The sequence below is a fragment of the Acartia tonsa genome, chromosome 3 (assembly GCF_053477335.1).
Source record: "Acartia tonsa isolate MP-2025a chromosome 3, ASM5347733v1, whole genome shotgun sequence".
In the NCBI taxonomy this organism is placed as follows: Eukaryota; Metazoa; Arthropoda; class Copepoda; order Calanoida; family Acartiidae; genus Acartia; species Acartia tonsa.
This window is the reverse complement of record NC_137262.1, coordinates 16,826,942-16,847,816: the sequence shown is the minus strand read 5'-3', so window position 1 is coordinate 16,847,816 and position 20,875 is coordinate 16,826,942. Positions and strand designations below refer to the sequence as shown.

The 20,875-nt window shown below is 37.1% G+C and overlaps 1 protein-coding gene across 1 annotated transcript; it reads right to left on the bottom strand.

The window, feature by feature from the left end:
* Positions 1-17,730: 17,730 nt before the first annotated feature.
* Positions 17,731-20,621, bottom strand: LOC145314787 (uncharacterized). The gene is made up of 4 exons (XM_080154866.1): positions 20,538-20,621; positions 20,138-20,211; positions 18,336-18,381; positions 17,731-17,859 (listed from the first exon to the last, which is right to left on the bottom strand). Exons 1-4 carry the CDS (start codon positions 20,616-20,618, stop codon positions 17,731-17,733), a joined length of 330 nt encoding a protein of 109 aa, XP_080010992.1. The 5' UTR covers positions 20,619-20,621.
* Positions 20,622-20,875: the final 254 nt, after the last annotated feature.

Sequence of the window (20,875 nt, the reverse complement as noted above, 5' to 3'; positions counted from 1 at the left end):
AGCGAGACAGCGAAACTTGACGAAGAACCGCGAGCAGCGCCGACATCTAACGGAGAATTGAGCGCTCAAAGGGCTGAAACAGGCCTGCGGACCGGCTGAAACAAGCCAAATAAGTGTAAACGGCTGAAAATAGGCCAACTTTACTGCAAGAAATAGCAGGATCCGAACCAGTGGCGCTAGCAGGACGGGACATTCCCTGCCGCCAACAGCCGGATTTGGATCAGCGGCGCTAGCAGGACGGGACATTCCCTGCCGCCGATAGGCTGAAACACGCCACATAGCTGCAAGCTGCGAGCCAACATACGAGTGTAGTGCACCAGAACAGAGAAAAACTACGTCAACTCCAAGTATCCTGAGAGGCTACAACGCAGCCACCCATCTAGAAAAACAGATATTATGTCACATTGCAGGGATTACCACCCTGGTGTGATGGCTAAACAATATATTTATGAGCAAAGCTTGGCAAACAAATTGCTGTGTTGTGATAAAACTAAAAATAGAACAGGCTTGGATTTATTGTGTATTGTGATAACAGCTAAAAATAGAACAGGGTTAGTAAACAAATCTGTTATGTAATTGTGATAAGGACAAAAATAGAAGCTAGATGTAATATAATAAAGACCCTGATATACAATCTAATCACCTCAAGCCTACAGCACAACAACAATACACCCCTTGTTCCAGAGGAAAGGGAGGAGCCCCCCTTCATTGAAGGCAAATACAATCAGGGTGATATAATAGATAAGCCTAGGATTAAGAAGAAAAGGCACTATTACACCAGCACACAGTTACCCTCAAACCTATAACACTCCCCCCTCCCTCACAGGGGGAACGGACGGAGTTACCCCCGTCCCCTCACGCGCTTCCCCCTTCCTACCCACACTAGACTAAGTCCGTCCGTAGTGTGGGGCTAGCGACCGGGAACACAGAGCGCCATTCACGGGTAGCGCAACAGAGTGCGGAAATATCATAAATTCAACGGACAAAGCGGACCAATGAGAGAGCGAGTTGAGGGATAAGTGCGCGTTTTCCCCGTGTGCGCCGATTTGATGGTGCGTACGCGCGTTGCAAGGACAGGAGATTTCACGCACGCACACACACACACCGGAGCGGAGCTACTCCATAGCATCTAACAGGGGTATTTTTAGCAAATAAAGAATTACAAGCTTCCCTCCTTCTAGCTCTAGTGTGATAAAGGAAAACCCAATCAGTTCCTGACAGCAGTTCAGACCCTCAACATCTATCTACCTCTACCAGCCTATTCTACAACCTCAGAACCCAACTAGTGATAAGTACAGCTAAGCTATACCTTTGTAACTAAACTACCAACCTAGTGATAAAAACAGTGTTGGCTGTTAGGCTAGAAAGCCTCAAGTGACAGACCATTCAATTCTAGTACTGTATAACTTTGTGTCCCGCCGTTGAACCGTTGACCCGATGGAACAGCCGCAAGCTCCAGGAGGTGATCAAGCCCCAGGATGGCTCCAGGATGACCCTCAGCCGGCACCAGCCGAGTACCGCAAACTGATGCTGAGCAATCTGCCGGAGTATAGAGGACCGCCCAAGCAATCCTGGTCGTCACATATCCGCAGACTCGAGATGTCATGGGCGGCTTACCGCGTGCCACCTCATGATTCCCTCAACCGCCGCAATGCCCTTCTACTGTCACTGGTAGGGCAAGCGGCGGAAATGGCGTCCCATCTGTTTGGCGAGGCAGGCCAAGCCTTGACCTACGAGCAGGTCAAGGCCGAGTGTGAAATGCTATTTCGTCCTGCTTTTGAATCCCAAATGCTTAAACAAGCGTTTAGGGATTACAAGCAACACTCGACAGAACCGATACAGTGGGACATGAAATTACGAGTGTACCTGAGTACACTCGTAAGGCCATGTTTACCGTCACCATGATTACCAAGCAACTGAAGGAAGGTGTGTGCCTAGTGGACTCTACCGACGGGCTGACTGGATCTGCCAGCATCCAGTTGCCCCAATATGATGATTCGGAGCCAATGGAGATTGGCGCCTTGGCTCCGGGTCTCCACCAGATGGGGAAGGTCGCTCCAGATGACAAGGTTCCAGGTCGCTGCTTCCGCTGCCAGGGGAGAGGCCACCGAGCTCGAGACTGCCCGACGCCTGTGGAAGTTAGCCTAGAGGAGAGACGCACCCAGCCACGCCGTGACCGTTCTGCCAAGTGCGAGCGTTGCCACTATGACGGTCACACGGCGGCCGATTGTAGAGCTGACTGGGCCCAGGTAGCCAGCCGCAGGCGCACCGCCGATAAGGGTGCCCCTCCAGGGAAGCCCAGCAGAGTGGCCCACATGGAAGGGAACGCGCCCCCAGCACCACCGCAGCAAGCAGCCGCCCCCAAAGCTGCGGACCGAGCCGATGGGATGCCGCAGTTTGGGACTGTCCCAGCCAGGATCAACGTACTGGGCGGCGCGGCTGAACCCAACCGGGTTGGCCTAGGCTTCAGTCTCAATCACCTGGGGCCAGAGCTGATACAACCCAACAACATCGCCGAGCCAGAGATTCTGAGGCCCCAGCCTTTTAGCCTCAATATGATGGAACCTGCCCGACTGAGCCTACCCAGCAAGAGTGGAGGGGCGCTACCCAGCGTCCCTGAGACGGTGTACGGGGAGGCTCTGGCAGCCGCTGAACGAGAGAGGCAGGAGGCGCTAGCCAGCGCCTCAGCATCGATGTATGGGACGCCACCCGGCGTCGCCACCTGGGATGACGGGGGGGTGCTATCCAGCGCCTCCCACCTGGTGCCTGGGGCGACAACCGTCGCCGCCACCGAGATACCTGGATCCTGGAACAAGCCAGCCTCCAACCTGATGTCTAGGGCGACAACCGTTGCCGCCACCGAGAGACCTGAGTCCTGGAACGAGCCAGCAACCCCAGAGGAAGGGGTGACACCCGTCACCCCCAGTCAGCCAGCGCCACCAGTCTGCAGGGAGAGCCCAGCTACATGCCATCCAGAGCCCCCTGCCAGCCGAAGGAACCCAGCTGCTCAACACCAGGATAAGTTGAATTTGTTAGATGTGTTGTATCCAAGCCATTGTAAAACCCCAGCCTTGCCTGTGCCCCCTGCACCAGAGGCTGGGGAGATTGAAATTTGGGAAAATAAGGACTTGCCTGTGCCACATGCACCTGAGTTCCTAGGGCAGGGGAGGGGAGTGAGTAAGGGCGAGCCTGTGCCACATGCACTTCAGCCCCATGCCACTGGGCATGCCTTGGACAAGGGAAGGAAGCACTTGGGGCTAGGGGAGCCGACACCCAGGCAAGTGCCAGTCGCTTGCCAGTCTGTCATTGGGGAGGGTATCGGGGTGCCCCGGCCGCACAAAGATAACGCTCAATGGAAACTTGTATCTAGCCAGGAGCAGCCCAGCCGTGTCCAGCCACAAGAAGCAGCCGTGACCAGAGCTGAAGATCCCCAGCCGCGCGTGCGAGGTAGATGGTTGCCTGGAAGCTTCTCCCATTGGTGGATGGTCCTGTGGGGCCTCCTGCTGGCAGCCGTGTGGCCTACAACCAGCTACGTCCTGGTGGGATGGGATTGTGCCAACCCCACCCACGTCACATCCTACAATAAAGAAAAGATGTGTAACACGGAGCCCCTACACCAGGAGGTGCCCCTGGGCCATGAAGTGCACGTCCTACAGCAAGTCAAGGTGAGGGAAACAACCGGGTACAGTTGCCAGCTCACCGTGTCCCAGTGGACGTTCAGGTGTGGGGTATGGGGTCACCTCAAGGTGACCTCGGTCCCCACCCTCATGAGGCCAACCAAGATAGACCCAGAAGCGTGCCGAGACCTGGCCAGGAACCGAGTCTACACGCTGCCAGGCAAGACCCAGCCACTGACGTTCCAGCTGAACCATCCCCTGTTCTTCACCATCGACATGGTGGGCGCCCTCGTCAGCAGCCCCGAGGGGGTGGGTTGTGAAGGGGAGGACGTCCACTTCGAGGGCCAGCTGTACCGCAATGAATTAGTGCTCCAGGAGCGACGGCTGCTGGTCAAGGAAGAGACCTACGTGGTAGAGGATGGACGGGTGGAGTCCCAATCTGACCACCTGACCCTGGAGTGTCCCCATTCTGAGCTGTCTTGCATCACTGGGGAAGCAACCTACGTGTGGGACCACCTGGGGAGAGACTGCCCCTTGAGGCTGATCCGCAGCCTCCAGCCCAGCCTAGTGATGGATGCATACCTGGTTGACCATCAGGCCCAGTTTTTCATCAACATGACCAACCCCACCTCGATCGTGAACTGCAACTTCGAGGCCCATGCCACCAATCATCCAGCGTTGTTCGTGGCAGCTGACCCAGCCGCGGCTGCGCTGCCCAGAGTGTTGGCCAGGGATGTTGACGTCCCCCTCCAAGCCCAAATACATGCAGGTTATATTGGGTTTACCCTGGAAACAAGCATGAAAAGCACAGCAGCAGAAGAAGTAGCGGCCAACTGCTGGAAGCTCCAGCAACTAGACCCGGCCCACCCGGTGCGTGTCCAGGGGAGCACGTTCTCGGTACTGAGGGGAGACATCCTGCTGCAGCTGACCTGCCAACGCAATAAATACGTTGTCCGCGAACACAAGGAGTGTTGGGACAAAGTGCCAGTAGAACCCACAGGATTTGTAGACGCCGTGACACGAGTATATAGTAGCCACGCCACCAAGATTCCCTGCTCCTCAACCTACCCCCTGACTGTGCACGCGGAAGAAGGCTGGATAGAGTTAACCCCCGCTCCTAAGAAGAGGCCACCCCCGCTGGATACACCTAAGCAATTGCTGACAGAGCCCTTGGATGACTTCAGTTCAGGGGGCTTGTATTCGCAGGCTGAGTTGAACGACTGGCAACAACTGCTGGCGTTCCCAGCATACAAGAGCGCCATGCTGACCGGCCTATCCTATGGCTCCTGCGTTCAGCAAGGCAGCTGTTCGGCCACAGGAGACCATGGGATAGTGTCCTACAACATTGACCGACTGGCGGAGGAAGGAGAGGCCGCCCTGGATGTCTGGGCTGGATTTAGACAAGCTATCCACGAGTGGGGAGATGGCGCAGCCATACTGTGCTTGCTGCTGTTGATCCTCAAACTGCTGGGGGACCTAACCATCATTTCTCTGGCAGCAGCACAAGGAGGCATCCGAGCAGCCATGAATGCGATGTCACAAGTGTTCCTGTACCATCCAGCTTTATATAGGAAAGCTCTGGCTAGAGCCAGGCTCACCCATGCCAAGTCCCGGGACTTTTCAGTAGACTGGGATGCCATCCCCATCGGCCGAGAAGCAGCCGAGGAGATGGTGTCCATGCAATCAGCTGATAGCGGTCATGACCGCCCAGGTAGGCCAGGACCGCCCTCTGGCAGACCCCGCGGCCCCTCAGGAGGACAGGCCGCTGCCCAGACGATCAACCTGGCAGCCAGCGCCCCAGCCGCTGCCAACAACAACCAGCAGGCCCCACTGCTGACCGTCCCAGCAACAACTGTGCCACCTGCCAACCTGACACCTGCCGGCGCTGAACAACGTGTCCAACCAAAGCCAGCCTCTGCCTTCTATCCCACACTGGGAGCCCATCAACCCTGAGAAAACACTCACCACTAGGATTCCATTGAATCATTATCGTTTGTATATATCTTAGCCCTAAGGAGCGGACCGAAGGCCTCAACCACTGTCGGAAGTCTGGTAGGGAAACCCTCTCCCAGCCTTCCGAGGGGAGAGTTGTGGTATTCGGCAACCGTGAGCCATGCCTATGGCACCCCTGAACTAGGGTTCGGTGGAGGGTCAATGGCCCTCCCCCGAGTCCTGGGGAAGGGGTCTGACAACCCCCTCCCTATGCTTAAAATTAATGATTGAATCTGTCATGTTTATTATGGTTAACTGTATTCTTAATTCTCCCCCACCCTTTTCAGGGATGGGGGATCATTATTGCCCAAACTGACCATTGTATATGTATTATAATGCTTTTATGTTATGATTATTTATTCCTATCCATGTAGTTATTGTTTGTTGTATATAGCTTTAGTATCCTTTAAACCTTCAATAAAGTGACAACTGAAATAGATGTTGATTATTATCTAGTGAATGCTAGAGAAGCGTAGCTTCTCTATAGTAAGGTGTCCACGTCTGTCACACTGCCGTAATCTAATTGAACTCCGGTGTCTGCCATTTATCCTCGGCGGATACCACAATAAACATTTATATTTGGTAGAATGAACCCTTTCTGTTGTAAAGGTTTTAATGTACACTTCATTAATATACAGTATACACATTTAGTACATAATAGATTTATAAAAAGATTTGTAGACAAGAAAATGATTAAGATTATCATTAAATGATAATTATTATATCAACCATCATTGAACAAATGAATATTTATATTAATTACATCAACAATTAGTTGTAGTGAGGGGCGATTTTTATATTTTTAAAAATGTTTATTGATTGGATGGGAAAATTTATCTAATAAAAGTGTTTTTACAATGTTTTGGTCTTATTTCCTTTCTTTCACTATTTTTTTTTATCTGATCTTGTTTTTCTTTTCTTTTCAAACTTTGGATTAAGTGAATCGTGTGTACATAAATTGCTAATTTTGGAATATATCATTCCTGCTATATAAGAAAAGGATTTAATGAGAATACTATAAAAAGAAGATATTTTATTATTACTAATACTTATAGTTATCATTTGAAAAAATACAATTAATAAATAGGCATTAATGCTTGTTGAATGTATTTTATTTATTTGTTTTTTACTTGGTTGGCTGGGTTAGTTTATTTGATTACTTGGTAGCTCCGTGAGGGTTAGGACCCTTTGCAGAGAATTTGCATAGGAAAAAATCATATCTAACCCCCCCCCTCACTTATTTTCAATTTATTTAGGTTAGGACTGGTTATAAGTGGTCCAACTTGGGGAAACATACTGATTTACATAACTAATGTTATCGTTAATGAGTTATACAACAGCAAAGACACAGGAACATTTTTTATGACATCATAGCTGGTGAGAGACCAACCAAAGTGAAAAGAAGCAGCTGACTTGAGATCCTTCAAGAGTAGAGTGGAAGACTTTGCTGGTGCTGCTGATGGTGTGGCGGCTCCAGGTAGTTGCACCTCGGACAGACTCTTCCTCGATCTAATCAATCAAAAAGAAGCAGCTCAGAAACAATCAGTTAATCATTGTGTACAAACTATAATAGACAAAATTAATAGTTATGTTAAGAAATGTATAGTAGAAATTTACAAAATCTATTATTAGAAATTATTAATTTGCTAGGCAAACAATAAACTTATTTCCTCCAGCGATTTTAAACGGACTTTTAAAACTATATTTGACAAGCAGACTCATGATTGGTTTATTTTAGCGTCAAATACAGAGGTCAATAAAAAATGAAAATCCACTCATTAGTCTGACATACTTAAGGCGTACAAATAGGGGTTACCTCATACGGGCGAGGCTAATGCCCATGACACGTTAATGTCAGATCCAACAACCCGGTATAACTTAGAGGGGGGGGGGGGGGCATATCTCTCTTTTTCCCTTAAAACACTCAATAGCCAACCAACTCTTTGATTGCACAACCTTTGGCTGAAAGTCAATGAAACCCGTGATCGAATCAGTTTACTCTGACTATTAATGTCGTGTAACCTAGTGGCCTCTAGTGGCACTTGAGGAGGGGGAAGTTGAATCCCAGAACCCATTTTTTTTTAAAATTTAGATTTAAAAAAAAGTAAAATTAAATTTTTGGGGGGAGGGGGGTGGTCCCATCCACAACCACATTTTTTATATTATCTTTTATACTTTTTTTTTTTTGGGGGGGGGGCGGGGTTAATTTTTTTCTACGTGTGATTTCTCTTGGGAGGGTGATGGTACCCTTCTCATAAATAGTTATAAACCTTCCCGGGACCTATTATAAGCTACCCTGTTAAGAAGAACCCAATCGGTTCTGCAGTTAGCGAGATCCTTCGGTACAAACAAACAAACAAACAAACAAACAGACAGATAGACATCGTTCTACTTTGTATTATAGATATTGTTGGTCACAAAATAAAAAAAAGAAAGAATATACATAGACAGAATTCCCTTTGTCTCCGCTTAAACAAACACTAATCTTAGACATTTATGAGGAAAGTTAGAAATAGATCCATAAATGATATTGTATGTTTTTTAACGGACATAAAAACATTAATTATATGCGAAAGATTTAACCTCATTGACTAATGTTACTTCATTAAAGAAAAAAATATTGTTATATTGTGCAAAGTGATAAAATATATATATTTTTTTTACTTAAGTATTTCTCTGAATGATTGTCTCTGCCCTTGGCAAAGGCAAGAACTAATTTGTCTAACAAAGAGGACAATGTTTTGGTATTTTCTTATCGAAAGATTCTAAAGACTGTTCCAACTAAAAAATAACAACACCACACCATGTTGGCTTAGAAAAGGATGTTTATGTGAGGTGTCGGGCTCGAGGATCACCAAATAATGCGCTTAATATAGACGCATATAGGCAAAACCCATTCCCATATATCTTATCAATGAATCAGGCTATTGTTGATAATTACCTAGACCTGTAAAGCTGGTCATAACGCACTAACTTTTGCAGACAACCAACTCAAATATCAATGCTCTGTAAGTAACTTAATACATAGGTTGTACATTTACAATTAAAGATTTTGTTTTATGATGGGTGTTAATTCAATTCTTACCCAAGGACCAGAAATCATAGTCACATAAAATTTGGCCTTGAAGGAACCAAAATTTCTAGATCTTAACTAAACGGGTAGCCGCGACCGTGGCTCAACATGTAGCACATCAGCTTGTCGTCAGGAAGGTGATAGGTTCGAATCTCAGTCATTATAACTAAAGACGTTAAAAATGGTTCCTTCAGATGCACGACATAAATAATTAGAGTAGGGGAAATGCCTTGGCCCAAAATAGGCGCAACTTATTACCCTGCACAGTAAGGACTTCTCAGACAAAGGTCGTTCAATAAAAGGGTTGGTTGTCTGGTGGATGTTGATACCCAAGGCGATTAAGCACGTTACATTGCAATTTAAAAAATGCAGAGTATGTTCAAAGGTGACGTGGAGAGGACTTGTACCCGAAGCGTCACCAAGAGTCAATAGTCAAATCCGGATAGTCTAAGAAAAATGCATTTAATTATTGTTAAGTATAATAATAAATCATTCAAAGAACCAGTGTATGTATGTGGTATTTTTCAGCGTTAGAGGGATAAAAGAAGGTAAGATAAATACTCTAACCTTACTTATTCTTATGTAGTTGGTAAACTTTAGAGTAAAATGTATGTACATTTATTTAACCAAACATTTACTTTCCCTCCCAGTGTATAACTTTAAAAGAAGATATACTTCCAATCTACTTATTATTAATTTTACAGGACTACAGCGAATCATTTTATTAGTAGGTATTATATTCCTGATTTGTACTTCTTCAAGGAAATATCCAAAAAAGTTTTATCCAATGATCTGAATACCTTCTTACATTCTTTTGCATACTTTTAATAAAGAAAAACTTTTTGTCATTTAGATATTTTTTTCTCTTTTATCAGTGTATAATGTTTTTCTAAAGATGACAAAAATTGGCAATAGGTAATAGGTAATGGAATAGTTAATAAGATCAGAAAAATATAACATAAAAAGAACAATGGTTAGACGCACACACACACACACACAAAAAATGGCCGGTAAAAAGTTTGAAGGGAAAAAAACTGACTTACCCTTTTTTAACTCCTTTAAAATTTCACCCTTGTAGAATTGCTGTGCAAGCCACTACATCCAACGACAAAACATAAAAATCCTTTTATCCTTATGATAAAGTAACAGGATGTCTGTGTGTCTGTACCGAAGGATCTTGCAAACCGCAGAACCGATCTGGTTCTCCTTAACAGGGTAGCTTCTCATAGGTCCCGGGAAGGTTTACAACTATTTTGGGGGAAGGAACCACTACACTCCCAAAAAACAAAATTTTAAGTGCCGCTAGTATTAAGTATAGTACTAAGGTTTATTTGTCTGTAGCTTAAGAAATTGATAACTACTAAGCCGATTGAGTTCAACATTTTTAGGAAGATTCTCAAGGGTCCTGTAAGGGTTGTAGGTTATTCTACTTTTACATTTTTGGTCTTTGTATTGTTCTAGGCTATTATTATTAAGCCCATTCCTTCGAAATCAGAGAGCCCTAAGATGCTGAGGGCGCAACCACCAGTTTTCTATAGAGTAGCTTCTTCGCTGTAGTATGAATTAAAAAATGAGGACGTATCTAAATTGTTTGGAACCTTTGATGGAAATACAATTATAATAAATCTTTCATGATATTATCAAAATCAGAGAGGAGGACTTTTTTCTGGAAAACCGTTATAAGAAAAGGTTGAAAAATATTTGGTTAAATCATAAGTGTTGCTAATAGAAAAAATTGTATTTTAGAAGCTCTGTATATTGCCTATAAAGAATTAGATAAATTTTAAAAAGTATCCCGAATGACGTCTTATGAGGGATTTTGTAAAATTATATTTAAACCTTTGTTTTCCTTGTAACTTTATTAATTTTTTTTTGAATACTTTTCTCTGTGTGTAATGAATATAATAAATTTAAAAATGTGCTGGGTCATCCCGATTAGAGAGATATACAGGATACAAGAACGATTATGTCCAATAGTAGTAAATCTATTTGCAAATACAATGGCATGCATAGTGAAAGAGAGAGAGAGAGATTTTTAGAAAGGAAGAAAATTCAAATTCCTACCACTACACTGATAACAAATTTGATTTTTTGGATATGTTAAATTGAAAATGAAAACATATGTAATATAAACTGTAAACATGTTCAAATAATATTACATAAAACAACTTAAAGTTATGGTAGGTTATCTTGTTATCTGTTATAAATATATATGTCAGACTTTTTTGGTTGTAAAGATCACTTTTTCCCTTTGTCTATACATTAAATTCATTTTAAAAAAGGGATTTTTGTTTTTTTTGTCTAAATTTTCATATTGTGAAAAGTATTCTGTAACTTACTTCATCCGTCCTGGGGGAAAAGTAAGTATTAAATATAGAGTTAGATTTTTAAAATCTGTTATACCTATATTTTCAGAAAACTATTCTGATTTTGCATTAATTTTCATTCATGTCAATTCTAGATCTTTTTCGAAATAAAAGCAAATATAGACAAATATACCTAAGTATTTCAAGATATTTTTTGAAACAAATAAAAATTGAAATACACTTGAAAAATCAAACAAAACGTCTGTAAAGTTAAATTTCTATTTTGAAATGTTCACTTGAAGTAAACTGCAAACAATTATATTTAAATTAATATACATATATTTTAAAAATATTATTGAATTATAAGGGATATGTCAATGTGAGATACACTGACATTCATATTGGAAAGTTGTATGCATATCTAGTTGGGATTGAAAATATTGTGAATCGCTTCATTTACATTTATTTGAAAAAACAATTTTCCTGAAAAACATAAAAGCAACAATTTTTTTTGGGGGGGGGGGGGATAATTATCCATCATAAACTAATCCTTGCAAAACTAAGTTAGCACAATTTACAATGAGGTTTATAACAGGTGAAAATATTTGCAACTGAATGATAAACAATTTCAATAATGGATAGGAGAGAACAACCAAGTAGTAGGCCAAGAAAACCACCTATGTTACCTGAAATAAAAACGTATGAAAAAAAAACAATACCGAAAATCCCATTTTCAAAATTGATTTTAACAAAATTTTTAAATCCATTATGAATAATATGTCAAACAAATTTTATTATTGCCATAATGTCGAAATAGATTATTAAGATAACTATAATGTCAAAACAATTAGTAAGTAAAAATGCTAAACCAGCAGTTTGTCCTTCTGTCAGTATGAGGTTTAATGATTAACCTTTCTAAAAAACTTTTGTGCACATTATAGTAAAAGATTTGCATAGCAATCCATTTAAATTTAGAAAGTCAAGCTTGGGCTTTTAAATGTGTTTGATGTGGACATGCATATTTAATTCTTTCCAAGATTAAGGTCCAGTTAGCATGCCCCGATGGGACTAAGACATGCATTCGATCATCTCAAAAAAGTTTAAGAAAGAGAATAATTTAAAGTTAGGAGCATACGCGTAGAAACTACCTTATTTAAGAAGGGTTTATGAAGATTTTTTTTTCTAGTCAAAGATAATGATTTTTTTATTCTATGTGCTAATTTAAATTGAAAATAGATATTATGAAACTATATTTAACTAAAAAAAATCTAAGCGAAATTGTTTCCCTAACTTACATATCCCTGGCATAAGTTTATTCTTGTTAATTTATATTACCCATAACCTTGGCATTGACAATGAAACAATGCACTCAACTTTTAGTTTTATTAACAACCAAACTTTATTTTACAAGTAGATACCTATTTAGATAAACATACTGAAAGTTTACTAATATCAATTAGTTTTCAAAAGAGAAGCTTTCTGTACGCACGTCCATCCGAACGTACTTACATAACGAAAAGCTCTTTTTTGTGTGTAAATTTAGGCATGTCCTATCGATTATAACCTTTGCATTATGATTACTGCAAGATTAAGTTCGATTTATAAAGCGTAGCAATTCTATATTCGAATAAGTCCATTTTAAGCATGAAGCATGATGTGTTTTAAACTTTTTGAAACAACTTTTGAATGACAAAATTATTGTAATCTCTAAAATCAAGTCCTAATGGAATGGCTGCATTGGCATCCTTTTCATTGTTAGCAATCTTGATCATTATTAAAGAAAAAATACATTTAATTGGGTTGGCTTGGTTAATTGGTTTTTCAAAGATTATCCACTTTATATCAATGTCGTGAACAGGAGGATTACCTTAATGAGAAGAAAAAGAAGACGTAGTTCTTTTTAATATCTTGTTTTTTTGGGGTATTGGTTTAATAATAAAAACTAAGCTATTATAAAACTTAGACAGTTATATACCATATACAAAACAATGTTATTCAAATAACAACACGAAATTTTGACAAAATACTCGAAGAAAGTTCTATGTTAACAAGGACAAACAAAAAAACCCACAAAGCAAGTTATAAAAAAGTAAATTCTTAACATCCTAACTAAATTTTAATGTTGAGATGCACTAAGGAAACCATTTCTACATTTCTAACCGCCAATAAATCGATAAAACTTTAACTATAAATATCTTCTATTGTATCTTAGATATACTGCATTTCTTTTAGTTATATCTTTAGTTTTCATAGAAATTCTTTATTTTAAAGTATTCAAAATTAAAAAAAAAATACTAAAAACAAGGATAACCATGAACTTTAGAAATGAATAAATAAAAAGTATTTAAAGAAAGAATAGTAAATTTAAATATATAGCAGAAAATAAGTAAACTATTAAGACTTAAAAGTTGCTCGTACTTTTTGATGATCTTAAGAAATTTTTCTGAACCCTGGAACTAAATTGCATTCAAATACTCAAATATCCTAGAGGCAGTTTTTAGATTTACTGAATTCATATAATCACATTGAATTTACTCTGACTTATAATTCTAAAATGTTGTATTGCATACATGGCATAACTACTTCAGTATTGACCTAAGGTATGAGTAAGTTGTAACAATTGCATTTAAAACAACAACTCAAGAATTCCTCTAAAAAATAATCAAATAGAAAATGTAAAGAAATAATTAGGTTTTTTTTCATAAAAGTTTTATTTAATCTAGTTATGTACTAGCGGCTACGCCTTAGAAGCCTCTAGGGGAACTTAAGGTGGGAAGGGGAAAAACAACCCAACCCCAATAAAAATTAATTTAAAAAGATAAAGTAAAAAAAAATTTGGATCTATAAGCGTCTCCTTTGTAATGGAAAACCAAATCGGTTTAGCAGTCAGCGAGATCCTTCGCTAACGACAAAGTAAAGCTTACTACCTTTTATAATAAGATATGAATTAATTGAAATGTATTCTACATAATAATAAAACTTCAAATTACAATTTGAATTTAATTAGCATATTTTGGCGATTTGTAGAATGTTAGTTTAGTGTATAAACTTTGTTATAATTACATTGTTTGTATTCTATACACTTCGTCTATTTTACAGGGAGGGGGATAATTCATAATTTCTCCTAATTTGACTTTTAAGAATTCTCAATCTTGTGATGGGTGTGTGCCCAAACTTCTTCAAAATACCATAAAATTTATATGTAGAAACATTAAGCTTTTTTGACAACTATATGCAACTATTGGTCCAGACTTTTCCGAGAACTTACTGAACAAACATTCATGCAAGCATAGATAGATACATATATAAATATTACTGCTTTGATAAATAGGATTGTAAAATATAATTTAAAGGTAAAGATTAGCTCTTCATTTTAAATTAACTCTAAAATCCCTATCCTTGTTTCAGTAAAGTTAAGGAAATTGTGTGTTTTTAGAAGCAAAGTTTGCTCTATACTGCTTAATGTAAGTCGGTCTAATTTTTCACCTGCTTTAATTGTTCGTGTTCTTTTGATTAATTAAAAGTTAATCAAGGATTAAATTTACGTGTTGGTCTATCTAATATAACTGTGGGTAAAATGTAGTTTATCGGGCTGCTATTGGGCAGCCTCTATCAGCCGCAGCCAGCTAAAGCCAAAACGGTGGACCCCTGAATTTTTTATCTATAAGTCAGCCAATTAGTTCTTTATTTTTTTATAAACTTGTAATTGTTAAGTTACTTGTTCATGATATTATTCATTGCTTTATAATATTTTATATTTGTATACTAAATAAATCAAAACTAAATAGCTTTATTTATAGTGTTTATAATACAAAAAAGTATATAATTATACATATAAGAAAATTCTAAATGACATGGAAAGTAAATTTGATCTTTGGCACCTCTGTGAGCTATTAAAATAGACGGTAACATTTCTCACATCACATAAAATCATATATTTTAAAGATATCTTAAGTCTTCCACCCCCACCTCTCCCATATCCCTAATTTTTTATATATTTATCTTGAAACTTAGATCAAATGGCGTAGGGAATGTTAGAGACGGCATAGGGCCCATAGCTTAATTTTAATGAAATGAATATAACAAATTGACACATATTTTCCGATTTCCGTTATGGTTGACTTTTAAAAGAACCCATACACCTTCAATTAATGAAATAACTCACCTAAAAGTGTAATTTTATTCATTTCTCTATCTTTCACTACTAAAGTGTAATACGGATCTTGATAAAATACCTGAAAAAAAGCATACAATAACATATATAAGGCAATATTATAAGAAAGAAAGCTGTGTATATTACTCAACGTCTTCTGGATAAAAATGAATTATTATTTTTATGATTTTTTATTAATTATGATAAATACCTTTAAAACAGCTGTATTTTCAGCTGCATATAATTTAACAAAATCCTCGATTTGACCCCAATTTCTTAATTGATTATATTCCTTAAAAATAGATTATTTTAATTTAACACAAAGCTACTTTTGAAAGCTTTATGTATGTCCTATTGTATAAAGTATTAAGATTTTTAATTTGTTCGTTAAGTTATCGATAACTAAATTCTCCTTTTCAAGGTCCCGGGTTGATTTTAGGTCGATTTCCCCCTTTTTACAAAGACTATACATAGATCCTGGCACAGTAAAAAATGAAAAAAATCACTGTAATATAATATCTTATGCAATAGTTTACCTACCTAGCCCAGTAAACTGGCAATTTGGTCAAATCATAAATTCTGTAATAGTCCATAAAATTCGAAACTTTTATGAAATGGCAAATTGAATATTTTTGCATTGGATAAGTTAACATGGAGTGGAGGAGATATTTTGAAAAAATTTTAATGTTTAAAAAGAATTTTAATCTTTAGCTATAAATATATTATACAACAAGCTATGATGTAGATATGATGTAGATATTATATCCTTATACTAAAGTAACAGGATGTTTGTATGTTTGTGTGTCTGTACCGAAGGATCTCGCTAACCGCTGAACCGATCGGGTTCTCCTTAAAGGGATAGATTATCATATGTCCCGGGAAGATTATTAACTATTTTGGGGGAGGGTACCACCACCCTCCCAAGAGAAATCACAAAAAATCAAAATTTTTTTACGTTCTCGATTTTAGAAAGAGAGTTCAACGTAAACATAATCGTCAAACGCAACATAGACATATTTTAAATATAAAAAAACACAATTAAAGTGCCACTAGAGGCCTCTAGGGGCGTAGCCGCTAGTATATATATATATCTGTAACTATAAATCCTAAAACCTTCCCATGACCATGAAGAAACTTAACGGGAAAACTTGGAATGATCAGTCTAGCCGTTTAAGAGGCAAAACATACATATACGTCGTACATTTGCAACTTAATACTTTGCATAAGAATTATAGAATAGGATAAGAAATACAACTAAATTAAAACTGTTTGTTCCTTTCAGTTCAATCTATTTTTAGATCCTTTTTTTCAGTCGACTGAAAATTATTAAAATTTGTTTTTCAATAAAATGAAAATATTTTGTGTAGAATACGTGCTCCAGACATATTTAAAGACCTGCCATTTACAAATATATTTACTGGTACAAAGGATCCTACACATTTCAATAATATTTTTTTAAGAAAAGACTTTCTTCGTTTGAGGTTATGCGTCCGAAACGGATAGCTAGGTGCTAGGCCCCGAAACCTCAACCAATTAGTTTTCTAATAATTTTAAAAGAAGTGGAGGGATAAGAATTTTTTCTTATGCGGGACTTTATCAGCGGTGCCTTGCAGGGTTACCCATTGCCCAAAATAGCCCAATCTGCCTTTAAGTAATAAACAAACAAACCAAAAACTAGCCTCAAACCCTTTATTTTTATTTATTTAAAAAATGAGGAATAAGGTTTGAATGCTCAACTGACATTCTGTGGGAAACAACCAATCGCTGTTACAGCAAATTAATGCAAGTTAGAATTATTATTTTAAAGTTGGTATGTTTTTCAACCTATTTTAAAAAAATACACTATTCTAAGACATGAAGATATATTTCGATTTTAGCAATCATTTTCAATTCATTTTGTCTCTTAGTGAAGTGAATCAAGCAAATTTAGCTTGGTCAGTTTATTATTATTACAAAGGGAGTTTTTTAAAGCTAATTCATACAACATTTAAAAACAATATTAATATCTTGTTAATTATTTTTAAAATGTATATTTTAAATTATGCATAATTTTGCTAACATTTCATCTCATTAATTATTGCTTTAAAAATATCTATAGCGTTTGTCTGTTTTATATATCTGCGCTTTCATTAATGTTTTTATCCTTGTTTAATACTAAACAAATATTTTTCATAACAATGAATGATGACAAACAAAATATATTTTTATTGCGTTTTTTTGTACGTTTAAAGGGGTACTTTAAAAAAACATCATATTCGAAATTAATTTTTAATATGAATCTACAAAATATAAATAAGCTAGCTTTAATAAGCAACAATATTGATGGCACTATCCTGGACTTAAAGTTCTAACAATGAATAATAAGGGGTTGTACATGTTTTGAGCCGAGGCATTCCTCCTAGTCTTATTATTAATGTTGCGTGTCTGACATAACAGTGATATAACAATTAACACTTTTTGCCAAGACTTAATTTGGGTGGAGATTCCCTACCCTACATTTAAATTAATGTCAGTTTGATTATAACAAAGCATTTGATTATAATTATATCAACAGCGACAATAAACAATAAACTAATTTAAGGATTAGAATTATGTGTTGCTAATAGCATAAACTACCTGTTTTACTTCAAATTTATCTGTACAAATATCATTATTGAGAAAGAGGAGACATTTGTTAACTCCATAGCGTTTCTCAAGTGATATCCGTCGAAATGGCATCTAAAATAATTGAGGTAGTGTATTTTGTACTTGGAAAGGAAACATTAACATTTTTTTAATCATAGGAAAGTTTTAGCGATTTCTATGAAGAATAGTTTTTCAATGATTTAGAACAAAAAAAAATACAAATTTTTTTAAAGAAATGTTCCAACAAAAAAGAATAAATTGTCAATTTTTTTCTCTAATATTTTTCAATGTTTTCCAATGTTTTTTAATGTTTTCAAAAAGCTTCTCTATAAATGTTGTTGTCTTTCTTTAAACTATTTTTTGAGATCAATCTTCATTTAGTCCATTACAGTAGAGTCATTTGAGCATGAACTTTAATCATATTTTTTTTCAATACTTTTGTATGCAATTTTCCTCTTTTTATATTGTGTCTGCTTTCTAACAGCTCCGCTACTCCATTAGTCGTAATTGTCCTTGTTTATTTAATTTGTTATTAAAGTTTATTTGAAAATTATGGAAAAGCTGTTTACCTGGCAAATATCTTTTATCTTGTTGGAAATTAAACAAAACTCTTTTCTAAAAAAACATTTAGACAATTATTTGGGGATATATTAATCTTTCCCCTAGGATAAGAAGTATCCCAAATGACGCCATATTTAAATAATGGACTATTCTACTAGATAGATATGTATATCATCATAAGCATACACAAAATAATATTATTAAACATATTTACAAAATTTTATTCATAACTTGGTACTTTCATAACCAGGACTGGCCGTTGCAAAAGGTAAAAATACACATTCAGATACATTTGATAAGGTTTCTACCTACATAACGTCATTCGGAATACATTTCGGAAAAGGTTTTAAATCTATCCCCTTTTTCTATACACTAAAAAGCTTAACCTACAGTGCAAACTATAGCCTAAATGTTATAGGGATTAGACCTATTATTCAAAATACCTGTTAACCTAAAAAGTTAATTTAGGGGCCTAGAAATACATGTAAAAAATCTCTACTGGCAACCTAGCGCCAGGCATGTAAAGTATCAACAGATCACAGTAGCACGGCGGTTTTAACAATATATGAGGAATGTGCAGGTTTTAAGCTCTTCTGCACATTTATATTTAAAAACATAAGGACAAAGATATGATATCCCAAAAATCTTTTGACAAAGTCTACTCTACACCTAGCGTCAGTCAGTTTTCTAAAATCATGCATGTTATACATGTGAAAAAAGAAATTGCCAGCGCTAGGTATAGAGTAGACTTTGACTAAAGATTTTTGGGATATTATATCTTTGGCCTTATGTGTTTAAGTTGAAATATGCAAAACACCTAAATTCATCTTCCAAGCCTTTCTCTAAGCATTTTATTTTTTTTATGAAATAACGGGATTACAAAACTGTCCTTTGAAAAGGCCTAAAAATATCTTTTTTGTCACTTTTTTACGTCTAGAAAAGTTGTCTTGGCTGACATAATAACGATATCAAGATATTCTAAATCTAATGATGTTATAATTTTGTTTCAATAATCTAAGATTATCTTTCATTAACATATCCATGTGCCAAAATAAACAGAACTATAAGCACCAATTTATTGGATTAAATTTTTATGCAGATTTTATTATATTTGTCTATCCCAAATATTTAAATTGAATGTCCACACTCTATTAAATTAATTTGAATAATACGGTATCGAAATATCCTTTTCGTTCTTTTTTTCAAGTTGAACCTCCTCTACTAAAACACTGAAGAACTGTTTGATAATTAGGGTCTAACTGTCAATTTGTATCATGCTATTTAATTTTTTATTTCAAGGACATTTTAATATATTTCATTCGATAATTTAATCTAAAATCCAAAACGAGCATAGCGAATGATATTTTTTTGTTTGAGGGGGGTGGGAGGTGAAGGGACATTGTGTCTATAAAGAATATTACCAAACGGTAAAATCCACTTAGTTTAATCAAATTAAGTATTCGACACTCAACACAAAATAAACATTCAATAGATTATAATAGAATTTTTTATCTGGAAACAAAATAAACCTAATAAAAATAGAAATATGAAAATCATATATTTTAAAAGATAAACACCCGTAGTTATTGCAAAAAATATGAAATTCAGATTAATTATTATGAAAATTCCGTGATTTAATAAAAGTATTAAATTAATTCAGTCTTTTACATAGATACTTAAAAGATACCATTACTTGAATTAAATATTTTTGACATTCAAACAGAAACTAATCCAAACAATTAGAACAGTCAGAATTGTAAACAAATTAAGAAAACAAGTTTACAAATTATCCGCAGTCATGTTATCTTACCTGGAGGTTAAAACAGGATTAGATGGATATGAACTACTAGACAGGGTGAACAATTCTGTATCATACCTACATGACTGAAAAAATGTTAACTTTCAATATTTTTTTTGAGAACAAATCTAAAAAAATATTTTAGTATAAATTTTAAGTTTGAACAATTTAAATTATAACTTATTATTATTTGATTTAATTTTTTTTACTCAATTACTTTAAAGATTTGAGGTCTCTTGCTTTTGTGCCAAATAAACTGCTTGAATTAAGTATTCAAATTAGCATACAAATATCACTAATCTTAATGACTTAAAGACTGGCCGTAATATTTAAGGGTAGCTTTATTAACAGCGAAAGAAATTATATGAAAATTTTTATACTTTTTTTTTTAAAATCTAAAGAAAACCCAAACCTGTAAGCAATCTTCTTTAATTCCAGTATTAAGATTAACAGCCTTATCTAATCCGAGGGACATGTCCCCAAAATTAGACATCACATTCTTAAAAAAATTATTTAAAGACAATTTGTGTCCACTATATAACTAACTTATGTTCCTTGTTTTTTTGTCACTAGCGGCTACGCCCCCTAGAAGCCTCTAGGGACACTTAAGGTAGGAGGGAGAAAAGTCGACCTCATCCCCCATTTTAAATTCAAATTTCAAAAGAGTAAAAAAAATCTTTTTTTGGGGGGTGGGGGGTGAAGACACCCTCCCAAAAAATAGTTCAAAACCTTCCCAGGACCTATAAGAAG

Coding starts and splice junctions, on each gene's coding strand:
- LOC145314787 (XM_080154866.1), bottom strand. CDS start 20,618: ATGTCTAATTTTGGGGACATGTCCCTCGGATTAGATAAGGCTGTTAAT. Junction 20,212..20,537: donor TTAAAGAAGATTGCTTACAG/GTTTGGGTTTTC, acceptor ACATTTTTTCAG/TCATGTAGGTATGATACAGA. Junction 18,382..20,137: donor AATCCTGTTTTAACCTCCAG/GTAAGATAACAT, acceptor ATGTTTTTTTAG/AAAAGAGTTTTGTTTAATTT.